Source organism: Alosa pseudoharengus, unplaced genomic scaffold, assembly GCF_046254945.1.
Source record: "Alosa pseudoharengus isolate Yale_2024_CS ecotype anadromous, Long Island Sound unplaced genomic scaffold, YU_APseudo_1.1 YU_APseudo_1.1_scf_9, whole genome shotgun sequence".
In the NCBI taxonomy this organism is placed as follows: domain Eukaryota; kingdom Metazoa; phylum Chordata; class Actinopteri; order Clupeiformes; family Clupeidae; genus Alosa; species Alosa pseudoharengus.
Genome location: NW_027468881.1, coordinates 7,454,857 through 7,472,859, shown reverse-complemented (window position 1 = coordinate 7,472,859; position 18,003 = coordinate 7,454,857). Strand labels below are relative to the sequence as shown.

Here is an 18,003-nt window from a genome sequence, read left to right as displayed (position 1 = left end):
TCATGTTATGTCATTTTGTTTGTATTTAGCCATTCAGTTCTGAAAGGCAGTTTGATATTTTAATCTAACATGGTACATTCTTATTATCATCATCTGTTAGGAATAAGGTGGTTCCTAAACTTAGTCTGTTTGCTTTTAAGCAATGTAATCTAAGCTCATACAGTACATCCAAACATACAAAAACTGCATAAAACTATATCTTCATATCTTGAAAAGTTGCTTCTCTGGCCTGTCCATCTTTCCTGTGTAGGATGTAGATCCAGCAGAGGTGAGACTTCTGATCCTGGAGAACATCCTTTTGAACCCTGCGTCCGTCATCTACCTCCTCGCTGGCACGTCCATAAGATACAAAGTCCAGAAGATCCGACAGGGGAAACTCACAGGTGGGCTTTTGGTTATGGTCTCTTTAGGATTATGGTATTTAGCAGGCAGACAACATTTTTATCACCAAAATTCTATAGCTGATGTTTTTAGTAAGGTCCCACCTTTGAAGGTTTTAGAATTTCTTACTAGCATAGATTTTAAAAAACATATTTAAGCTTCTATAACACACAACGCTCTGGCCACTAAATAGCCTTAGTAATGGCCTTAAATTAAACAAACAAATTTAGCAGGCAGAGTGCATCCAGAGTGACGAACATGTTTTTTTTAGATATCAACAGATTATGCTCACCATCTTGCTTTGGTTGACTCCCTCTCTTTTCTTTTCTTTCCTCAAACACGTCTCTGTTTGTAGAACTGTCCATGCCCTGTGACCAGTACGAGCTCAGCCTGAGGAACAGTGTTCTCTGGGCCGGAGGTAACCAAGATCTCCCTGTTGCCACTCTGGACCAGAGCACATCCACCGTCCACGCTGGTCAGCTGGGGTACACAAACATTGTGCTCGATCACAAGAGTATCCTTCACACAGACACCAGTCTTAGGTTGAATCTGTGAAATGTATCATGTTTACGCTATGGGGTTGGGCTGTATACCATGACTGATAGGGAAGTACTTTTAGGACCGGGTTCCCACGGGTCATGGAATTTCTGGAATATCATGGAATTTTTATAAAGTCTATTCCAGACATGGAAAGTCAGGGCATTTTATCATATTTGGGGCAAAGTCATGAAATATCAGGGAATTTTGTGATGGCAGTTTATAATATACTTGCCAAAACACATTAATATAAATATATTTCCATGCAGAATTGGTGTATATCCGGATATTAGCTTCACTGCTTGTGCTGATGGTTAGCCTAACTTTGTTTATTCAGTGCCCATTTATTTATATTCCACTCTAAAATAGTCACGCTACATCGCTGCTCTGAAATTTTATCTCATTATAGGTCATGGAAATTCAGGGTATTTGTCAGGGAAAAGTCATGGAATTTTACACTTGATGTAGAGTCGGAACCCTGTTAGGAGCACTGTTGAACACAATTAATGGTTGAGCTGATGGTGTCGGCATTAAATGACAGACTTGCATCATCTTCGGAATTGAGGAAACTGCATTTGAAACCTTTGTTTACATGAAAGATGTGTTTGCTGTACTTCCAAAAATCTTTAGTACCAATTCAAAAAAGTACACATTTAAGTGTAATTTCACCACTGGTTACGCCCCTTGGATATAAGAAGAGAACGAACCATTCCCAGACCCATTCTCAATCTCAATTGAGATTTGAGAATCGGTCTGGTGTCAGCCAGGATAATCGTACCATGCTTTCATCATGAAATGTGAACATCACAGTGTCAGGTTGAGTGATGTTTGCGACCTTGCGTGCATCCTGTAACAGAATAATAACACGGTGATAAGTGATGTACACCTTTGGTGGGGTGTGTGTGTGTCAGTTAGTAAGGGCAACATGCCAGCCACTGTTGAAGTTGTGGGTGTTTCTATGATAACCATATGCACAGGCTGATAAACATGTGCATAGTGAGCTGGCCGGTTTGCATGATGAGATAAGAGACCACATGTGGGGAGATGTTTTGCTGTAAGTGCAGACACGGAGGGGAGAATGGGGGGGGGGGGGAGGGCTGATGCATTGTAGGGGAGGATTTAGACGGGATAAGGGGAATTACAGGCGAGGTTGTTTTCCTCTCTACCGCTGCAAAGCGGTTATCTGCATGATTGCGGGCCTGTGTAAACTTGGAAGGAAATGTGAGCTCGCAGGTCCTAATCTGACGAAATCGATCGCGACAAACACTTTTCTTTCTCTCTCTCTCACACACACACACACACACACACACACACACGCATATACACACACACATTAAGATAGGCGTGCATGTGTACACACACACACACACACACACTTACCAGTTCCTCCAGAAATGGGCTTGAATTGTTGGGGGAACTGAAGGCTTAGACTCCCAGCGAGTGTCTCCCTCTATCCCCCTAATGCTATGTGACTGCTCTTTCCCTTAACTGTGGCTGTGCAGGCCTTGGTATGCAGGGGGTTTCTCGACTTCCCAACAGCACCCTGTACGTCGTGGAGCCAGGATACTTGGGTCTGTCAGCTTCCCTGTTCAGTGCTTTCATGCTGCTTAGAGCTGGTTGCATCAGCCATGTGACTGCCTTGTTGTGCAGTGCAATCCAGTATTTTGCAATATGCATTTTTAATACAGAAATCTGACATTGTTTGTAATAACCATTTATTTGGTACGTCTTTTGAGAAATGAACGGTTGTTTCATCACATCATTTGAATTCTTTTCTTTGTTTGTTTTCCAGGCTTCAAAATCAGCCCAGGCGATGTTTGGGTCCTTGAGACGGGAAGAGTCTATGAGATCTTCATTGAAGTTTTTGATAAATCCAGCAACAAAGTTTATTTGTCTGATGTAAGTCTACATTAGGCTATTAATTGCGCGGGTTGGGAGTGGAAGCGTTGCAAAATCTGTAATGATTTTTAAATTTTTTTTTTCAAAACATCAATGAGGCATTAAAAGTTAATGTGAAGCAGACCAAAGTTTTGTTAATAAACTAATAATCATCTAAACATTTAAAACTCTTGGTAGGTATCAATTCAACTAGATTTTAGTGTCTTCCCATGATGTTTGAACATATTTTTTTTAGTGTTTACTGCTCTACTGTTTGCTAGGCATTCTGTTGGTAATGAAATGATTTTGCCTGCCTGGCTTTTGTTCGTTCCATTTTTAGTTTAATGTAAAGCTGTTTGGTTGTGTGACTTTAGGCCATTTGTTTGTCTCCTGTTTACAGAATGTCCGGATAGACACGGTTTTCCCCGAGCCTTACTTTGAGGTGCTGGAATCTTCTCTGAATGGATCGCACCATCGGGTGAAGGCTGTGAGAAATGGCCAGGCGGTCATTGATGGCGTCCTGAAATCTGTGGTTGATCCGGTGAGTCCTGGGTGTAATGGCTGGATTTCATGCTTGTTCACTACAGTCAAAGTCCTTTTAGGCAAGTCCCTCCACTCGGCGGCCATATTGCAACGCTTTTTGGGAACTTATCGGGCATCTATTTCGGTGGAAATATTAGTATATACTCTTTTGATCCCATGAAGAAAATTTGGTCTCTGCATTTTATCCCAATCCGTGAATTAGTGAAACACACTCGGCACACAGTGAACACACAGTGAGGTGAAGCCTGATTGGTTTCTCCAGTTATATATGTAGAACTGGAGAAAGCGAGGAAGTACCCTTATTTACTTCAGTGGCCGATGCTAGGCCTTAGTGGGGCACCTTGATGATTTTTTTTTCACTAATCTTGCGAGATACAGGCATTTGACCTGAGAAGACTGCACACTCTAAGTGCTTTGCAACTTATTTTTTTTAATGCTCTGCTCTGACCCATGTTATTTGCATTTCTGTTTTTGCTTCAGAAAGGGGTTATCCACATACTCCCTAACCCAGTGCGCAATGAGCAGGATGTGGAGATCTATGACCCCATAGTCCTCACCCCCAGCATTCTGACATTTCCATGGCAACCCAAAGAGGGGGCATACCAGTACACCATTAAGGTACTAAGATTTCTCTCGGCAGCCTCTCCAGCTTGATTTGAATGTACACGCCATGTGGGACAGTTTGATACAGATATGTTTTCCCCATAACTCTGGAATTGTTTTGCGCTCTTGAATGGATATTTCTCTGTGTGCAAACTCTATTATGGACTGAATTGCTAAATGTTGCCTCACCTCATTTCATGGGTTCATTGTGTTCCACATTATGTTGGGTTTTCTAATCACGCTGGTGATTATAATTACAGGCTACAGGAGGGAGTGGAAACTTCACTTGGACGTCCTCAAACTCTGCTGTTGCCACGGTGACGGTGAAAGGCGTGATGACCACCATAAGTGACATAGGCATGAGTGTGATCTACGCCCGTGACGTGCGAAACTCGCTGCACTTCGGAGACATGAGGGTGAGACTCCAGAATGTGGGGTGGGGATGTCATCCAACTTGGTTCTATACCCTTACTGATGAAAATGTGTTGCTTTGCAATGAAACTGTTTGTTGCTTAGGATGAAAGCTGCTAAATTATTCTACTAAATTAAGTGGAATGACTTCTCTCCCAGTCTCCCTTTCTTTCTCTCTCTATCTCTCTTTCTCTCACTTGCTAGCTCCCTCGCTCGCTCCCTAATCTCTGCAAGCCAGACATTTTGAACAAATTCTTCTCTGGGCAACAGTGGGGGCATTTTGGCTTAAATGTGGGTGGACTCAAACAATGAAATGTCTCTAACTTTTGTGAAGTTGTGGGTGGTATTTGGAATGTCCCAGTACAGTGACCGGGAGGAGATACTGTCCTTCGCATGAGACATTAAACCTTCGAGTTCCTGACTCCAAGTGGGGTTCTCTGGTGTCCTGGCTAAATTCCCAGCCTGGCTCATTTAAGCTGGTCCTCTAATCCCCCCTAGTGTAATTGGCTCATTCACTCATTCCCTCACTCTACACCTCAAGTTGATGTGTGGTTAGTGTTCTGGTGCATAATGGCTGCTGTGCATCACCCAGGTGGGTGCTATGAAACTAAGAACAAGATTTTAGTTCTGCAGTTCTATCCACCTGAAGTGTGTCTATTTGTTTTTCTTTCTTTCACACTTTCTCATTTTCTTTCTCTCTCTCTTTCTCTCTCTCACTCTCTCTGCCTCTCCCTCCTACCGTGCAGGTGTACGTGGTTGAGCCAGTGGGGATGGAGTTTAGCCCGTGTGCAGTGGAAGCTCGGGTGGGTGTGATGCTGGACCTGCCGCTGCGGATCTTTGGCCTGCTGGACGTGGGGGAGGGAGAGGAGCGCGCCATGCTCAGCGACTGCTCCCACTTCCAGCTGCAGGTGCAGACAGAGACCCAGGGCGTCTTCCAGATGCTGGAGGGTGAGGACGCTAATTACCGCATAGATGTCCATAGACAGAGACGCGCATACACAAACATGCGCGAGCGTGCACAAACACATCTTTGTCTCGCTATGCATGAGATGAGCTTCTGATGAGTGTGTGTGTGTGTGTGTGTGTGTGTGTGTGTGTGTGTGTGTGTGTGTGTGTGTGTGTGTGTGTGTGTGTGTGTGTGTGTGTGTGTGTGTGTGTGTGTGTGTGTGTGTGTGTGTGTGTGTGTGTGTGTGTGTGTGTGTGTGTGTGTGTTCTCTGTTCTCTCTCACATGTGTATTTCACAGAGAGGCTGACCCCTGGTAAAGACCACTGCAGCGGGGTCCGTGCCCAGGCGTTGGCTCCCGGCTACACCAGCGTTGTGGTTAGCTACACCCATGGCAACGTCCACTTAAGCGCCAAGATCACCATTGCTGCTTACCCTCCTCTCAGAGTGAGTCTGCTCCTGAAGTGCCACTCTTTTCAGATCAACTTCTGAGAGGTGCTGCCTGGGATCCTAATCCAATAGACTTTATATCAAATTCAGCACCTTTCTCCATCGACCACCTCTAGTTCATTCTGCTGTCGTGCACAGGCCTATCGACACATTACTTCAGCAGCATGGATGGGAAGGATGTCATTTCATTGTGTGCTCATCTCAAATATCAACACCATTTTGCCAGCATCATAGACTATTACATTAATGTCCAATAGTCTGTTGCTGAACTGTAGCGAACAATAACGGCTTCTGCTGCTATGATCATTGACCGATGCGATCTCCGACTTCCGGTGTCTAACCCTTCCTTATACCTGGTGTACAGTAGCCTAATATAAAGTCATTTATTCACCTCTTTTATTCAGCTCGCTTGTAGAACGCTCCATTGACTTGAATGGGATTTCCCAAAGTTCTACCGGTCAGTTATGTTCATGTAATTACCGTTGAAAACATAATGACCGCTGTCAATGGCAACAGTGGTGATATCACTGCGCAAGTAGTGCGGTCACTTCTTGCAATGGAACTTCATTCAAGTCCCTTCAGGGGATGCTGCTGTGCGTCGGGGTGCGGTTCGCCCTGTCGGGACTTATTTTCCCGATAATGACTGGCGATCTGTACATTATCTCTTACCAAACGCCTAATATTAATTATTATGGTTGAATTTATTGTCATGCAGTGTTTAGGGATAATGGGCTGAGCCTAATATAAAGTGATGTAAAGCCTTATATAAAGTATTGTAATGTAGCCTCATATAAAGTAACTAAGTGCAGTTTGAGGAGATGGCTCACCCATATGGGCCCTCCTCTCCTCATTGTCTATTCCAGTGGTGTGCGCTGCCTACCTCCATATTTCGTTGCTTTCCCTCCTTCTCCTCGCTAATGTCATTTGTGCCGCACTCTTCTAATCCGTGGCCTCTCAAGAAGTCGACTCATTTTGCTAATTAGGCAGCATTGGATTACTTTGGACAGCCTGCCCCCCTCTCCTGCCAACCAGACGGAAAATGCATTGATCAGTCACCTTTCATCAACTGGGGAAGAATAATAGCTAATTTAGACCTGGGCTCCCACATTGGTCTCCTGCAGGCCACTGTGGGCTTTTGATGCTGTTTAATGATGTGGTTTCCTCCCCTTGGTTTTGGAGTGTTTTGAACTCCTCTGGTACCTGTGATTGACTTCCTACCACCCTGCTGTGCTATATAAAGGAATAGCTGAACTCCACTGCTTTGAATGCCTAATTTATGGTAAACAAGCTTTGAAGGACTAAGTGGACTGTTTTAATGAATGCTTTTGTTTGTCATGCATTTTTCATTCGCGTGGTTCGGCAGTTCATTAAAGTTTGTAAAGGAGATGTGGAAATCCAGACACTGGGTTAACCTTGATGATGCTCGTGTATTACTCCCCTTCTGAGAGAAGAGACAGGAGTGTCTAGATAAGAGTCTGGCCTACGCATATATGTCCCCAGAAGCTACTGCTATTGACTTTATATAATATCATATGATATAATGTCGCAAACAAAAGTGGATCATTTTCAGTCCAGAATAAGTGGCTGCCTGCCTGGCTATTGTCAATAACATTCACCTCTTGTTTACATCATTTGTTTACTTTTGCTGTTTGCTACTGTTGCTGTTGGCTTGTGACTACAAAACAACATGCATTTTTAATCTGACAGCAGAGTTTGGGGTGTACTGGGGTGTTATCAGTACATTCACTCCTATTTTTTACAACATGTCTGTGACTGAATACAGTTGCATCTACATCTTGTGTGGCAGACAAGCGTTAGCCCATGTCCACCTCGGTGTTGGTAATTCATTCACTACTGTGTTTAAAACTGATGTTTCTTTGTGGACGTGTCTGGTGCTTTGCAGGCCGTGGACCCGGCCTCTGTGTCCCTGGTGACCTTGGGCTCCTCCAAGGACATGCTGTTTGAGGGCGGCCCCAGGCCCTGGGTGCTGGAGCCCTCCAGCTTCTTCCGGAACCTGAAGGCCGAAGACCCGTCCAGTGCCAGCCTCAGCCTGTACGCCCCGGCGTCCCGGAGCTACGCCCAGCACTGGGTCCGCGCCACCTGCCGCGCCCTCGGAGAGCAGGTGCCTTACCTTCTTCCTTCTCCCTTCTCCTTAACTTCCTTCCTTTTATCTGTCTGGCTCGCTCTTCCTCTCTTTTCTCTGTTTTTTGCATTCTCTCCTCTCTTTCTGTCTCTCTCTCTCTCTCTCTCCACCTTTCATTCTTCCTGTCTATTTTGCATTCTCTCCTTTCTTTCTTCTCTCTTTCTGTCTCTCTCTCTCTCTCTCTCTCTCTCTCTCCACCTTTCATTCTTCCTGTCTATTTTGCTTTACCTCTCTTGCTGTCTTTTCGTCTTTTTCTAGGTCATGCTTTTGAGCTTTCCCAGAAGCTTAAGTCCCCAGATTAAACAGTCTCCTCTACTGATATGTAAATCACTTTAAGCAAACACATCTGCCTATTGAGTCCTCTCCCCGTTAACTGCTCGTCCATTCCCGTCCAGGTGTTGGAGGTGACTGTGGGGAATCAGCCCAGCCTGACCAACCCTTTCCCTGCGGTGGAGCCGGCCGTGGTGAAGTTCATCTGCGCGCCGCCCTCCCGCCTCACGCTCGTGCCCGTCTACACCAACCCCCGGCTGGACCTGTCCTGCCCCCTACTGCAGCAGAACAAACAAGTGGTGAGAACGCCAGCAGGCGTGGCGTCCATTTCTCATCAATGCTGTGTACTCAAGTCAGAAACTGAGGAGGAAATTGGCTGATAAGGGTGCTGATAACATCATGATATTTGATTTGCTCCATGAACTACCACTAGCCTACATTACACTGTTCACTGGATACGTTCCTAATGGTAGCCATCAAAATGATGTCAGGAGATCTCGGGGGGGGGGTAAAAAAGCTCAGATGACGTCCCCAGCAAAGTGCACTGCAGAATGTGGTGTGTGCTTGTAAGCTGTGCAATTGTGTGGTGCCAGGCTACGCCTCAGGCCTCTTCCTGTTGAAAGGGGAGCTGTGTGTTGTGACTTTGGCCCACAGTCTGCTCCTGAGGGCTGCTGCTGGCCCTGCCCACACTCAAAGCTCATCAGCATGTATATATATATTGGCATGTTAAGGCAATTACATTTACGCTCAAATTGGTTAGGGGTCTAAGTAGCCTTTATTGGTGGACATGACAGCCCTCAAAGCTGAATGTTTTTGTTGCTATTGGGATATTTGAGATTTTTGAAAGCGCTTGTTTGCCATTGTCACTTGCCAGAAAACTGTAAACAAGTGCATGAACTGTAAACCCTTTAACACAACAAGCCTTTTTAACCATGCCATCAGACCTGCGTAATGCTTAGAAATCTTGAATGACTTGATAATCAACATTCTGCACCTCTAAGCGTTAGGGGTGAGCACCAAATGAGCATTAAATGCCCTTGGCAACAACCCCCTCTGGCTCTTGTACATTCTGTATTATAGTCCTGTGCCTACCCTTCTGATTCCCCTCCTCTTCTGAAGGAGCTGGGCTTGCAGCAGTGTTGTTGCACTCAGGGATACCGCAGTCCAGTAATCTATAAAAACTGATTCAGCAACTCACTGCTCCCCAGGGTGATGGCAGAATGATTCCAAAGGCTACTGGGCTAATATCATCCCACCCGCACTATCACTAAATCCACATACTGCTTAAAAAAAAATCTTTGTTTTTGTTTGGAGTCTTTTAAACTTTCAACTTTTTTTGTTGTTTTTTTATTTCACAGGTGCCTGTGTCTAATTACCGCAATCCTGTGCTGGACTTGGCCGCCTTTGATCACCAGGGCAGGAAGTTTGATAACTTCAGCTCTCTGGCCATCGTCTGGGAGTCGTCCAAAGTGTCCCTGGCCAGCATCGAAGCCTCCATGCCCATGGACCTCCAACTGTTTGAGGATGCCAGTAAACAGGCTAAGATGCATGGTGCGCTTGTGACCTAGAGTGGGTCTGTCTCTACAAATGATACATTGGGAGATTAAAAAGTGTATCAATCACAAAATGCTGCTACTTCTATTTATTTATGCAAAACATTGCAACTTAGGTTGTATTATTATAATATAATGGTAATATTTCATTAAAGTAAGTAATTAAGTAAATTGATGAAATATCTATTATTGTTAAAACCACAAAGCATATTGCCAAAAAGTCCATGATTATTTGTGATAAATGGTTATTACTCATAACTCTATTTTAGATCATTAGAGTGACTCTATTTAGTCATTTAGAGTGACCCTAAAACCTGCTTCTTGTCTGTTCCAGGTCGTCAGTCGGTCCTTGTTCACCATGAGTCAGGCATGGCGTCCATCTCTATGACTGCAGTGGGCTATCAGTCATCTCACCTCGATGCTGCTGAAGTCCTTCCTGGGGTATGGCACACTTTTACAGTTGGTGCTTTCATGTTTGGGCACTCAGCCATCCAGCCTACAGCCCAGTCATGAAGAACAGGTTTCACTTCCTGTTCAGTGGAAGTGTGTGTGTGTGTGTGTGTGTGTGTGTGTGTGTGTGTGTGAGTGACCACAAAGTGATGCATCAGCCCACAGCTTCCTGATGGTTGCTACAACAAAAAACACACACACACACACACACACACACACACACACACACACAAGTACAGAAATGAGGGGCAAAGTTAACCAGAAAAGCCCGCTTCCGTGACAGTACCTCCTGTGTATTATAAAAGCTGCCATCTTACAATGCACTTGATAGTCCAGAGATAACTATAAAATGGTCCTGTACTCCTTATCGGCAATATTTGTCAATGATATTTCATGAATAGAGTATTAAGGAAGCAACTGCGCTGTTGTCATTAGTCTGTACAGATGATCTAATAAAGACATGTGTACTCCGCTTTAGTCGTGCACAGTGGTGAAATGGGGCTCCAGCAGCTTCAGTGATGGGGAACAGTATTGGCAGTATTATCAGCTGAGCTCCTAAAGACTTTTAGCTGCGAGGGACTATGCAGCTGCCTCTTCGTAAAGTCTTTATTGAAGGACAAGTTCTGTAGTTTCCTAATGTAATCCTCATCTGCCACACTGAAACTTATCTCACTCAAGCAATAAGGCGCTCTGGTATCTTTCAGTGGTTTTGTATGTTGTGATTCAGTTTGTGAACCGTTGCTAGGATGCGACAACATCACCTCCACAACTTCTTCCTCTCTGATTATGGAGTTCTTATTTATTCATTTATATATTTCAATGGGTATTTCAGAGAAGGATGAATGGAAATGTGTTATATTTTGTACAGATTACAAAAGCAAATGTAAAACCTATTAATTTATCCCCTAATTGAATAAATGTAATGCTGTAATGGTGGATTTGGAAGAGGGACATTAAATGAGAACTTGGATCTTTTTTTAAATGTAATTCTTTCTGTTTTCCAGTTTACTCCCCTCACTGCGGTGTCAGCCACTCTTGACCTTCTGCTGGTGGAGGACGTGAGGGTCAGCCCTGACACAGTCACCATCTATAACCACCCTGACGTGCGGGTAAGATAAGACGTCCCTAATACCCCACGTTCAGCCCCCTCCCAGGCACCCATGGCTCTTTCAGCTTTACCTTATCTAGGGGCCCTGGTGACCTTTTGACCTTTGTAATGTTAGCCATTATTAAAGGTGTACGTCACACCGGTGTGACGGGACTGTTCTAGAATATCTGGGTCCATTGAATTCAACAGAGAATTTTAGAACTTTCAGTTGTTGCGGAACGGAATCTTATGTTAGAATGTTCAAAACCCCTCACCTTTTAAAGCAAAGATCCTTGATTACTAGCTGGTTAAAGCAGCTGATTTTGCCCCTTACCTGGCACACATCTGGGGCTTGTCTGCTCCAGAGTCAGCTGGTACCTGAGAATCTGACTGGTCACAAATCTGTCAGTAATGACCCTCCTAATGCAGCTATATCCCCATGGCTCTGTGTGTAAATCTGTCATTGGATGGCATTCAGTTTTGTTGTATTTGCTGCGCAAAGAAGGGGTCAAGGAGTTCGGCACACATCTAAAAAGAAAACAAGTTATGCACCAACCCAGAGGGCTGAACTCACTGCACTGCAAAAAGGAATAATGTATTGTTACCTGTTTGTTAACTATTTAGTGGAAATTGGGGAAATAAATGGGTAAAAATGGAACAGAATTGTGGAAATGGAAGAATTCAAAGTCTGGCTAGTCTGCAATGACACCAATGTGGTCAGTTGTCATCAGACCCCTGGGTAATGTGTATGTTCCTCTTGCAGGCTGATCTCACTCTTCGAGAGGGGTCCGGCTACTTTTACGTCAATGCCAGTGTCGGAGGATTGGTGGATGTGCTGTACCAAGATGCCCAAGGAACCGCAGAGGTTGGCATTTATTCACTGTGCATTCACTCTGTCCACTATTGCATTTGTATCCCCGTTGCTGTGCTGGTCACTGTAGTTGTATTTATATGAAGCAGTGATCTATCAGTGGCACTGAGGTTCACTGGTCAGCATTCACTGTATATTCACTGTATGCACTGTTGTTTTTACTTAAAACGTATGTATTTTCTTAGCATTACATTCAGTATTGCTGCTGCATTCACTGTTATGGTGAATGGAGTTGTGGAGTATGTCGGGGAGCCACTAGAGATGAAGGTGTATTTGTGTGGGAGAGGCACTGAGACATGAGTGACCTGCGGATGTTTTCCAGGTGGTGCCTAAGCAGCCGGGGAGTTTACAGGTCATGGTTCACGACCTCTGCCTGGCGTTCCCAGCCCCAGCCACAGCCGCCGTCCACATCTCGGATATACTGGAGGTTTATGTGCGAGTGGTTGACAAGGTTAGTTGTAGAGCACATTCTCTCTCTCTCTCTTTCTCTCCCCCTCTCTGGCTTTTCGCTTCTTGCTTTCTCTCTGTCCCCCACTCATTATTTGAACAATTTTATTATCAACATTCTATAGCTGATGTTTTTAGTAAGGTCCCATCTTTGAAGGTTTTAGAATATCTTACTAGCATAGATTTTAAAAAACATATTTAAGTTTCTATAACACACAATGCTCTGGCCATTAAATAGCCTTAGTTGCGGAAATGGACTTAAATTAAACAAACAAACAAACAAACACTCATTATTTGTCTACGTCTTTCTCTAAGGTCTATGCCCTGAAATCTCAAAAGACTTTACTGACCTCCAGTGACAGGTGACAGTTTGAGAGGCTATATGGGTTCACTGCAGAAAGAGACAGCAACTGTGCCTTACTGAAAATTGACAACACCTAAAACCAGTTGTAAATAAGTTTTCAAGTGTTCCAGCCTCACTTTGGGGGTAAACCCATGTTTCACGTTGGGCAGCCGTGACCTACTGGTTAGCGCTTTGGACTCGTAACTGGAGGGTTGCCGGTTCGAACCCCGACCAGTAGGAGCGGCTGAAGTGCCCTTGAGCAAGGTATCTAACCCCTCACTGCTCCCCAAACGCTGCTGTTGTAGCAGGCAGCTCACTGCGCCGGGATTAGTGTGTGCTTCACCTCACTGTGTGTTCACTGTGTGCTGAGTGTGTTTCACTAATTCACGGATTGGGATAAATGCAGAGACCAAATTTCATGCATGGCAAATTTTGTTCAATTACATATTCAATTCATAGGGGGCGCTGCAACTGAAACATTTTAATAGCTGCTTGGAACGCTATGATCACTGCTCCTGGATGTAGGCATGTGCATCTGTGCATTAAATCAGTTCGGGAGCAGCATTCTAGTGTGCACCAAAAAGAAAATGTCTTAGGAAAGACCTTTTTTTCAGCCATTTTAATAAAGTACAGAAGTAGCTGAGGTTTCAGAAGACAAATGGTGCTCGATCTTCAAACTTACTTTGGCCTTTAGAATTTTTCTTCCAGTTAATTTTTTTTTTGTTGAAATTGAATGCTCACTGTGTTGCAGGTGGAGATTGGAAAGTCTGTGAGAGCCTATGTGAGAGTACTGGATGACAATAAAAAGCCGTTTTTGGCCAAATATTTCCCATTTATGAACCTGAAACTGAAGGCTGCATCATCGATTATAAGCCTACAGTAAGTCAACAATGACCATTAATTGAATCGAAAGAAATAGAAAGTGCAATTATCCTTTCTGTGAATGTAGTGGAAATGTATTTATATATGTATTTTCCTCCCTCACAGAGCCGAATCCTCTGAAAGGGACACTGCCATTTTCCTGGTCAAAGGCTTGGCTATTGGACAGACCAGTGTGTCTGCGGTGGTTTTGGATAAAAGTGGGAAGAAAATATCCTCAGCTCCCCAGACCATTGAGGTAAATGTAGTTAATGTATTCTACAGAGAGGAGCTGACTCTGGTACCGAATGGACCTGATCCAAAGGATCAGAAGATCAGGACCAGGACTTTGACAGCTCAAACCTCAGATCAAATCTCAGATCTTCTACTGTGTATAGAAATCAACCAAAAAATTCAGTCAAAGATAGATAGTGATGTTGTGATCTCAGTGCACATACATTTACAAGCATAAAAGAAGTTTAGAATGGTGTTGTCCCAAGACAGATGCCAGTATCAAGTCTATTATAATTATAGTCTATCATAATCTCATGTGACCTCATTTGATAATAATTTTGAAATGCAACAGTAAAGAGCTTTGAGGTGTCATGTTAACCCATGAGGGGACTGCGTCTTTATAGTCCAGGTTTTCAGATATGAGCTGAGCTTCTGGATTGGGTGTTAGTCCCTTACTCGTCCCCACGTCCCCACCAGAGCTGCAGTCTGGTTCTCCTGTGAAATAAAAGCATGCGAGACCCTGCAGCTGAATATGGGATATGGGATGCTGCTCACACCTCACCGAGCTCTTAAACATCATTTTTTACCCATGATGAGCTTGTGCTCTTCCACTCTCACACACATTTTCATCCTGCCTCTTGCTAGGTGTTCCCGCCATTCCGGCTCATTCCGCGGAAAATGACCCTGATTATCGGAGCGATGATGCAGGTAATCAAGCTGCCGCCTGGCCAGGCTACTCCCTCCTGACCTAAAGAGCTTTTTAGTCAATGGAGAAGAAAAACATTGACACGCAATGTCATTTGGATCGTTTATCATCAGCTTGAGATGTAATTCCGGTGTTTGCCAGTGTCACTTGGCTGTATGTTTTATGCTAATGAAAATCTGTTCCTGTACAGTTGTGCAAGAACATCAAGGACATGGCTTTTATACTCTGGGTACATGCATACGGTCAAAAAGCATAACTGCATATTATATGTGGCTTTAGACAAAGCCTGTGCTAAATAGATGATTTTGTTATTGTGTATTATCATAAAAATCTAACATTAATATGCTAAATAAATGAATGTAAATATCAATTATTTGCTGGGGTGCTGACATGTTGGCTCATCCGCTTGTTGACAGATAACATCAGAAGGAGGTCCCCAACCGCAGTCAAACATCCTCTTCTCCATGGCCAATGATGACGTGGCCTCTGTCAACAGCATAGGTCACGTTAAGGGCATCACCGTCGGCAATGTCACCGTGACGGGCCTGGTGCAAGCTGTGGATGCGGAGACCGGGAAGCTTGTTATAGTTTCACAGGTACTGCAACTGCACAGGAAATGACGCAGCACCATTAGTGTTCTGCCAAGTCATAAAGGAGGGGGTCTGGACCGCTTCCCAAGAAACTAATTGTAATGTGGTGCATCACCAAAAAGAAAAGATCTTAGTAAAGTCTAAGTTGATCATACACATTCAAGGCATACTATCATGAATTCCTGGGAAAAAATGTTAAAAATGTTCAAATAAAATGTTTAAGTTATGTTCACTAGGACTTTGCTCATAGGGAAGTAGCTGAGGATTGTTCAGGCAGGTGGTGGATCATCCACCTCCTCTTTTCTTGTCAACAGGACCAGGTTGAGGTGGAGGTGGTGCAGCTCGCGGGCATCCGTATCCGAGCCCCCATCACCAGGATGAAGACGGGAACGCTGGTAATCTCCTTGATGCGGAAAGCATGTTGCTGTTGATTAACGTTATTTGTTAAGTGGGATGATAAAGAGTGTCAATACAAACACTCCCATCAATACACGCGTCACACAGCTACACACCGCCCTAAGGGGGCGTCAATATTTGTCATGAGATGGGGATTGCAGATTTTCTGCGATTTCGAGCAGTCTTGCCTGTACACAATTCCTTATAATTATACAGACTATGAGGCTATGTATGGAGGGTACCCGCAAGGTATTGAAAAGGTCTTAAATATTGTCAAATTAATGCCTTAAAAGTATTGAAGACCATAATATTTGTAGAGACCATGATATTGTAGATCCCATGGGGAAGATATGTGTCTCTTCAGAATATAAACAAACTATCGCTTTTATTTTGAAACTGCAAGCGCAGGTGTGTATGAAATGTCAGCTGGAATAGTGATGTGAGCCGACCAGGATAGATGTCTAGGGATATCACAGTATATCACAATACAGGATATCACAATATTAGACCGCTAACTTTATGCTGACATTTTTGCATGTGAAAAAATAGACGTAGGCTCCTAAATACCGATATGTATACTTATATACACACACAATAGAATTTCATCACAAATCAACACCGTCAATTCCATCACACATAAATAAGAGGAGGTACTGTGTTCAACTGTATAGGTTACAATGAGTTTCTGCATGAAGAATACATGTTTGAACAATTTAGATGGGCGAAAGGTGGAGCAAATTCTGACTACTTTAACAGAGAACTTTATCAGTATAGTAAAGGCTAATGTGAATTAAAGATGAATTGCTCCTAAACTGGCATGTGTCATTCCAAGACAAAAGCAATGAAGATTGGCATGATGTATTGTTTAAGAAACTTTCTTAAATAGCCTCGCCTGGAGTATTCCTTCCTGTTCTCACAACATGGTTAGTTAAACAAACTAACTAGGACAATATGCATGTAGCCTAGGCTGCAGGTTAAAACATCTCAAATCCACTCTATCAAATAAAATAAGGTAGACTATTTTTTTATGCGTACTCTACTAGACTAATTTTCCATAAGGCCTATGACCTCTTCAAAAATACCTGAATAAAAAACAACTCATGTAGATTACACACACCCAAATGACATGCACACACGCACATACAGTACCACCAAAGTAGGCTACCCTGGTTGTAGCCCGTTCACTTTGGCCTGTAGGGAAAAAAAAGGGTGCAAAGTTGGTATTAAATTTCATTCGAAGTGGTATTGAAAAGGTCTTAAAAAGTCTTGAATTTAAGTTGGAGGATCCTGGGGGTACCCTGTGTATGGTTTATTTATACATTTAAATGTGTTAAGGCATTTATTTGCACATCTTTTTCTCTCAGTTTTGTGTGTGTGTGTGTGTGTGTGTGTGTGTGTGTGTGTGTGTGTGTGTGTGTGTGTGTGTGTGTGTGTGTGTGTGTGTGTGTGTGTGTGTGTGTGTGTGTGTGTGTGTGTGTGTGTGTGTGTGTGTGTGTGTGTGTGTGTGTGTGTGTGTGTGTGTGTGTGTGTGTGTGTGTGTGTAAGAGGGGATAACAACTTCAAGCCAGACAGAAAAGATAAAGAGAGGAAGGCACATTTTGCTAAAGGTTGAACAGATCCCTCTGCTCTATGGCACAGTCTCTCAGGCATTAAATGGTTTTCTCTGCTCCAGATGCCGGCCTATGTGATGGGCCTGACAAGCAGCCAGACCCCCTTCTCCTTTGGGAACGCCGTTCCTGGCCTCACCTTCCACTGGTCCGTGACCAAGAGGGACATCCTAGAAGTGCAGACGCGCCATTCCGAGGTAGGAAACAACAGTTGGACCATGCAGTTGTCTCTCTCACTCTCACTCACACACACACACACACACACACACACACACACACAGCTTTACTAACAGCAGAGTACACACTTACCAGCTCGACTACATGTACTGTATCACACAACGTAATACACAGCTGAGTTACACATAGAGTCCACATTTCCACTTGAAGGTTTATAGCTTTACTTAAGCATTAACTTAAACAGTAGGTTTAGTCTTCTCTCTCTCTCTCTCTCTCTCTCTCTCTCTCTCTCTCTCAAAAATATTCTTTTTTTTTTGTCAATTACACAACAGGACCATTATTCACAGTCTATTTCAGTTGGGCCATTTGAGGAAGAGGGTTGAACACGTTCTGCTAAATAAAACCCTAATTTTACAGTTTCTGTTCTAATTGAAAGAAAGAGTTTACGTGTTTCTTGTAACTAATAGATGATAGAAAAGCTAAATAAGTCTGAATCGTCTCTCATACATTAAATCAATATTCTCT

At 43.6% G+C, this 18,003-nt stretch overlaps 1 protein-coding gene across 1 annotated transcript in view; it reads left to right on the top strand.

The window, feature by feature from the left end:
* Positions 1 to 18,003, top strand: part of nup210 (nucleoporin 210) — a 37,875-nt gene that overhangs the window by 5,524 nt on the left and 14,348 nt on the right. The window contains exons 6-27 of the mRNA XM_076275614.1: positions 251 to 383; positions 737 to 895; positions 2,421 to 2,489; positions 2,711 to 2,817; positions 3,197 to 3,337; positions 3,820 to 3,957; positions 4,203 to 4,358; positions 5,100 to 5,301; positions 5,598 to 5,743; positions 7,650 to 7,868; positions 8,285 to 8,458; positions 9,518 to 9,710; positions 10,047 to 10,153; positions 11,167 to 11,271; positions 12,013 to 12,114; positions 12,443 to 12,571; positions 13,662 to 13,789; positions 13,898 to 14,027; positions 14,648 to 14,710; positions 15,125 to 15,304; positions 15,613 to 15,693; positions 17,367 to 17,498. Of these exons, the coding sequence (XP_076131729.1) occupies positions 251 to 383; positions 737 to 895; positions 2,421 to 2,489; positions 2,711 to 2,817; positions 3,197 to 3,337; positions 3,820 to 3,957; positions 4,203 to 4,358; positions 5,100 to 5,301; positions 5,598 to 5,743; positions 7,650 to 7,868; positions 8,285 to 8,458; positions 9,518 to 9,710; positions 10,047 to 10,153; positions 11,167 to 11,271; positions 12,013 to 12,114; positions 12,443 to 12,571; positions 13,662 to 13,789; positions 13,898 to 14,027; positions 14,648 to 14,710; positions 15,125 to 15,304; positions 15,613 to 15,693; positions 17,367 to 17,498 (2,994 nt within the window). The remainder of the gene's footprint in view (positions 1 to 250; positions 384 to 736; positions 896 to 2,420; positions 2,490 to 2,710; positions 2,818 to 3,196; positions 3,338 to 3,819; positions 3,958 to 4,202; positions 4,359 to 5,099; positions 5,302 to 5,597; positions 5,744 to 7,649; positions 7,869 to 8,284; positions 8,459 to 9,517; positions 9,711 to 10,046; positions 10,154 to 11,166; positions 11,272 to 12,012; positions 12,115 to 12,442; positions 12,572 to 13,661; positions 13,790 to 13,897; positions 14,028 to 14,647; positions 14,711 to 15,124; positions 15,305 to 15,612; positions 15,694 to 17,366; positions 17,499 to 18,003) is intronic.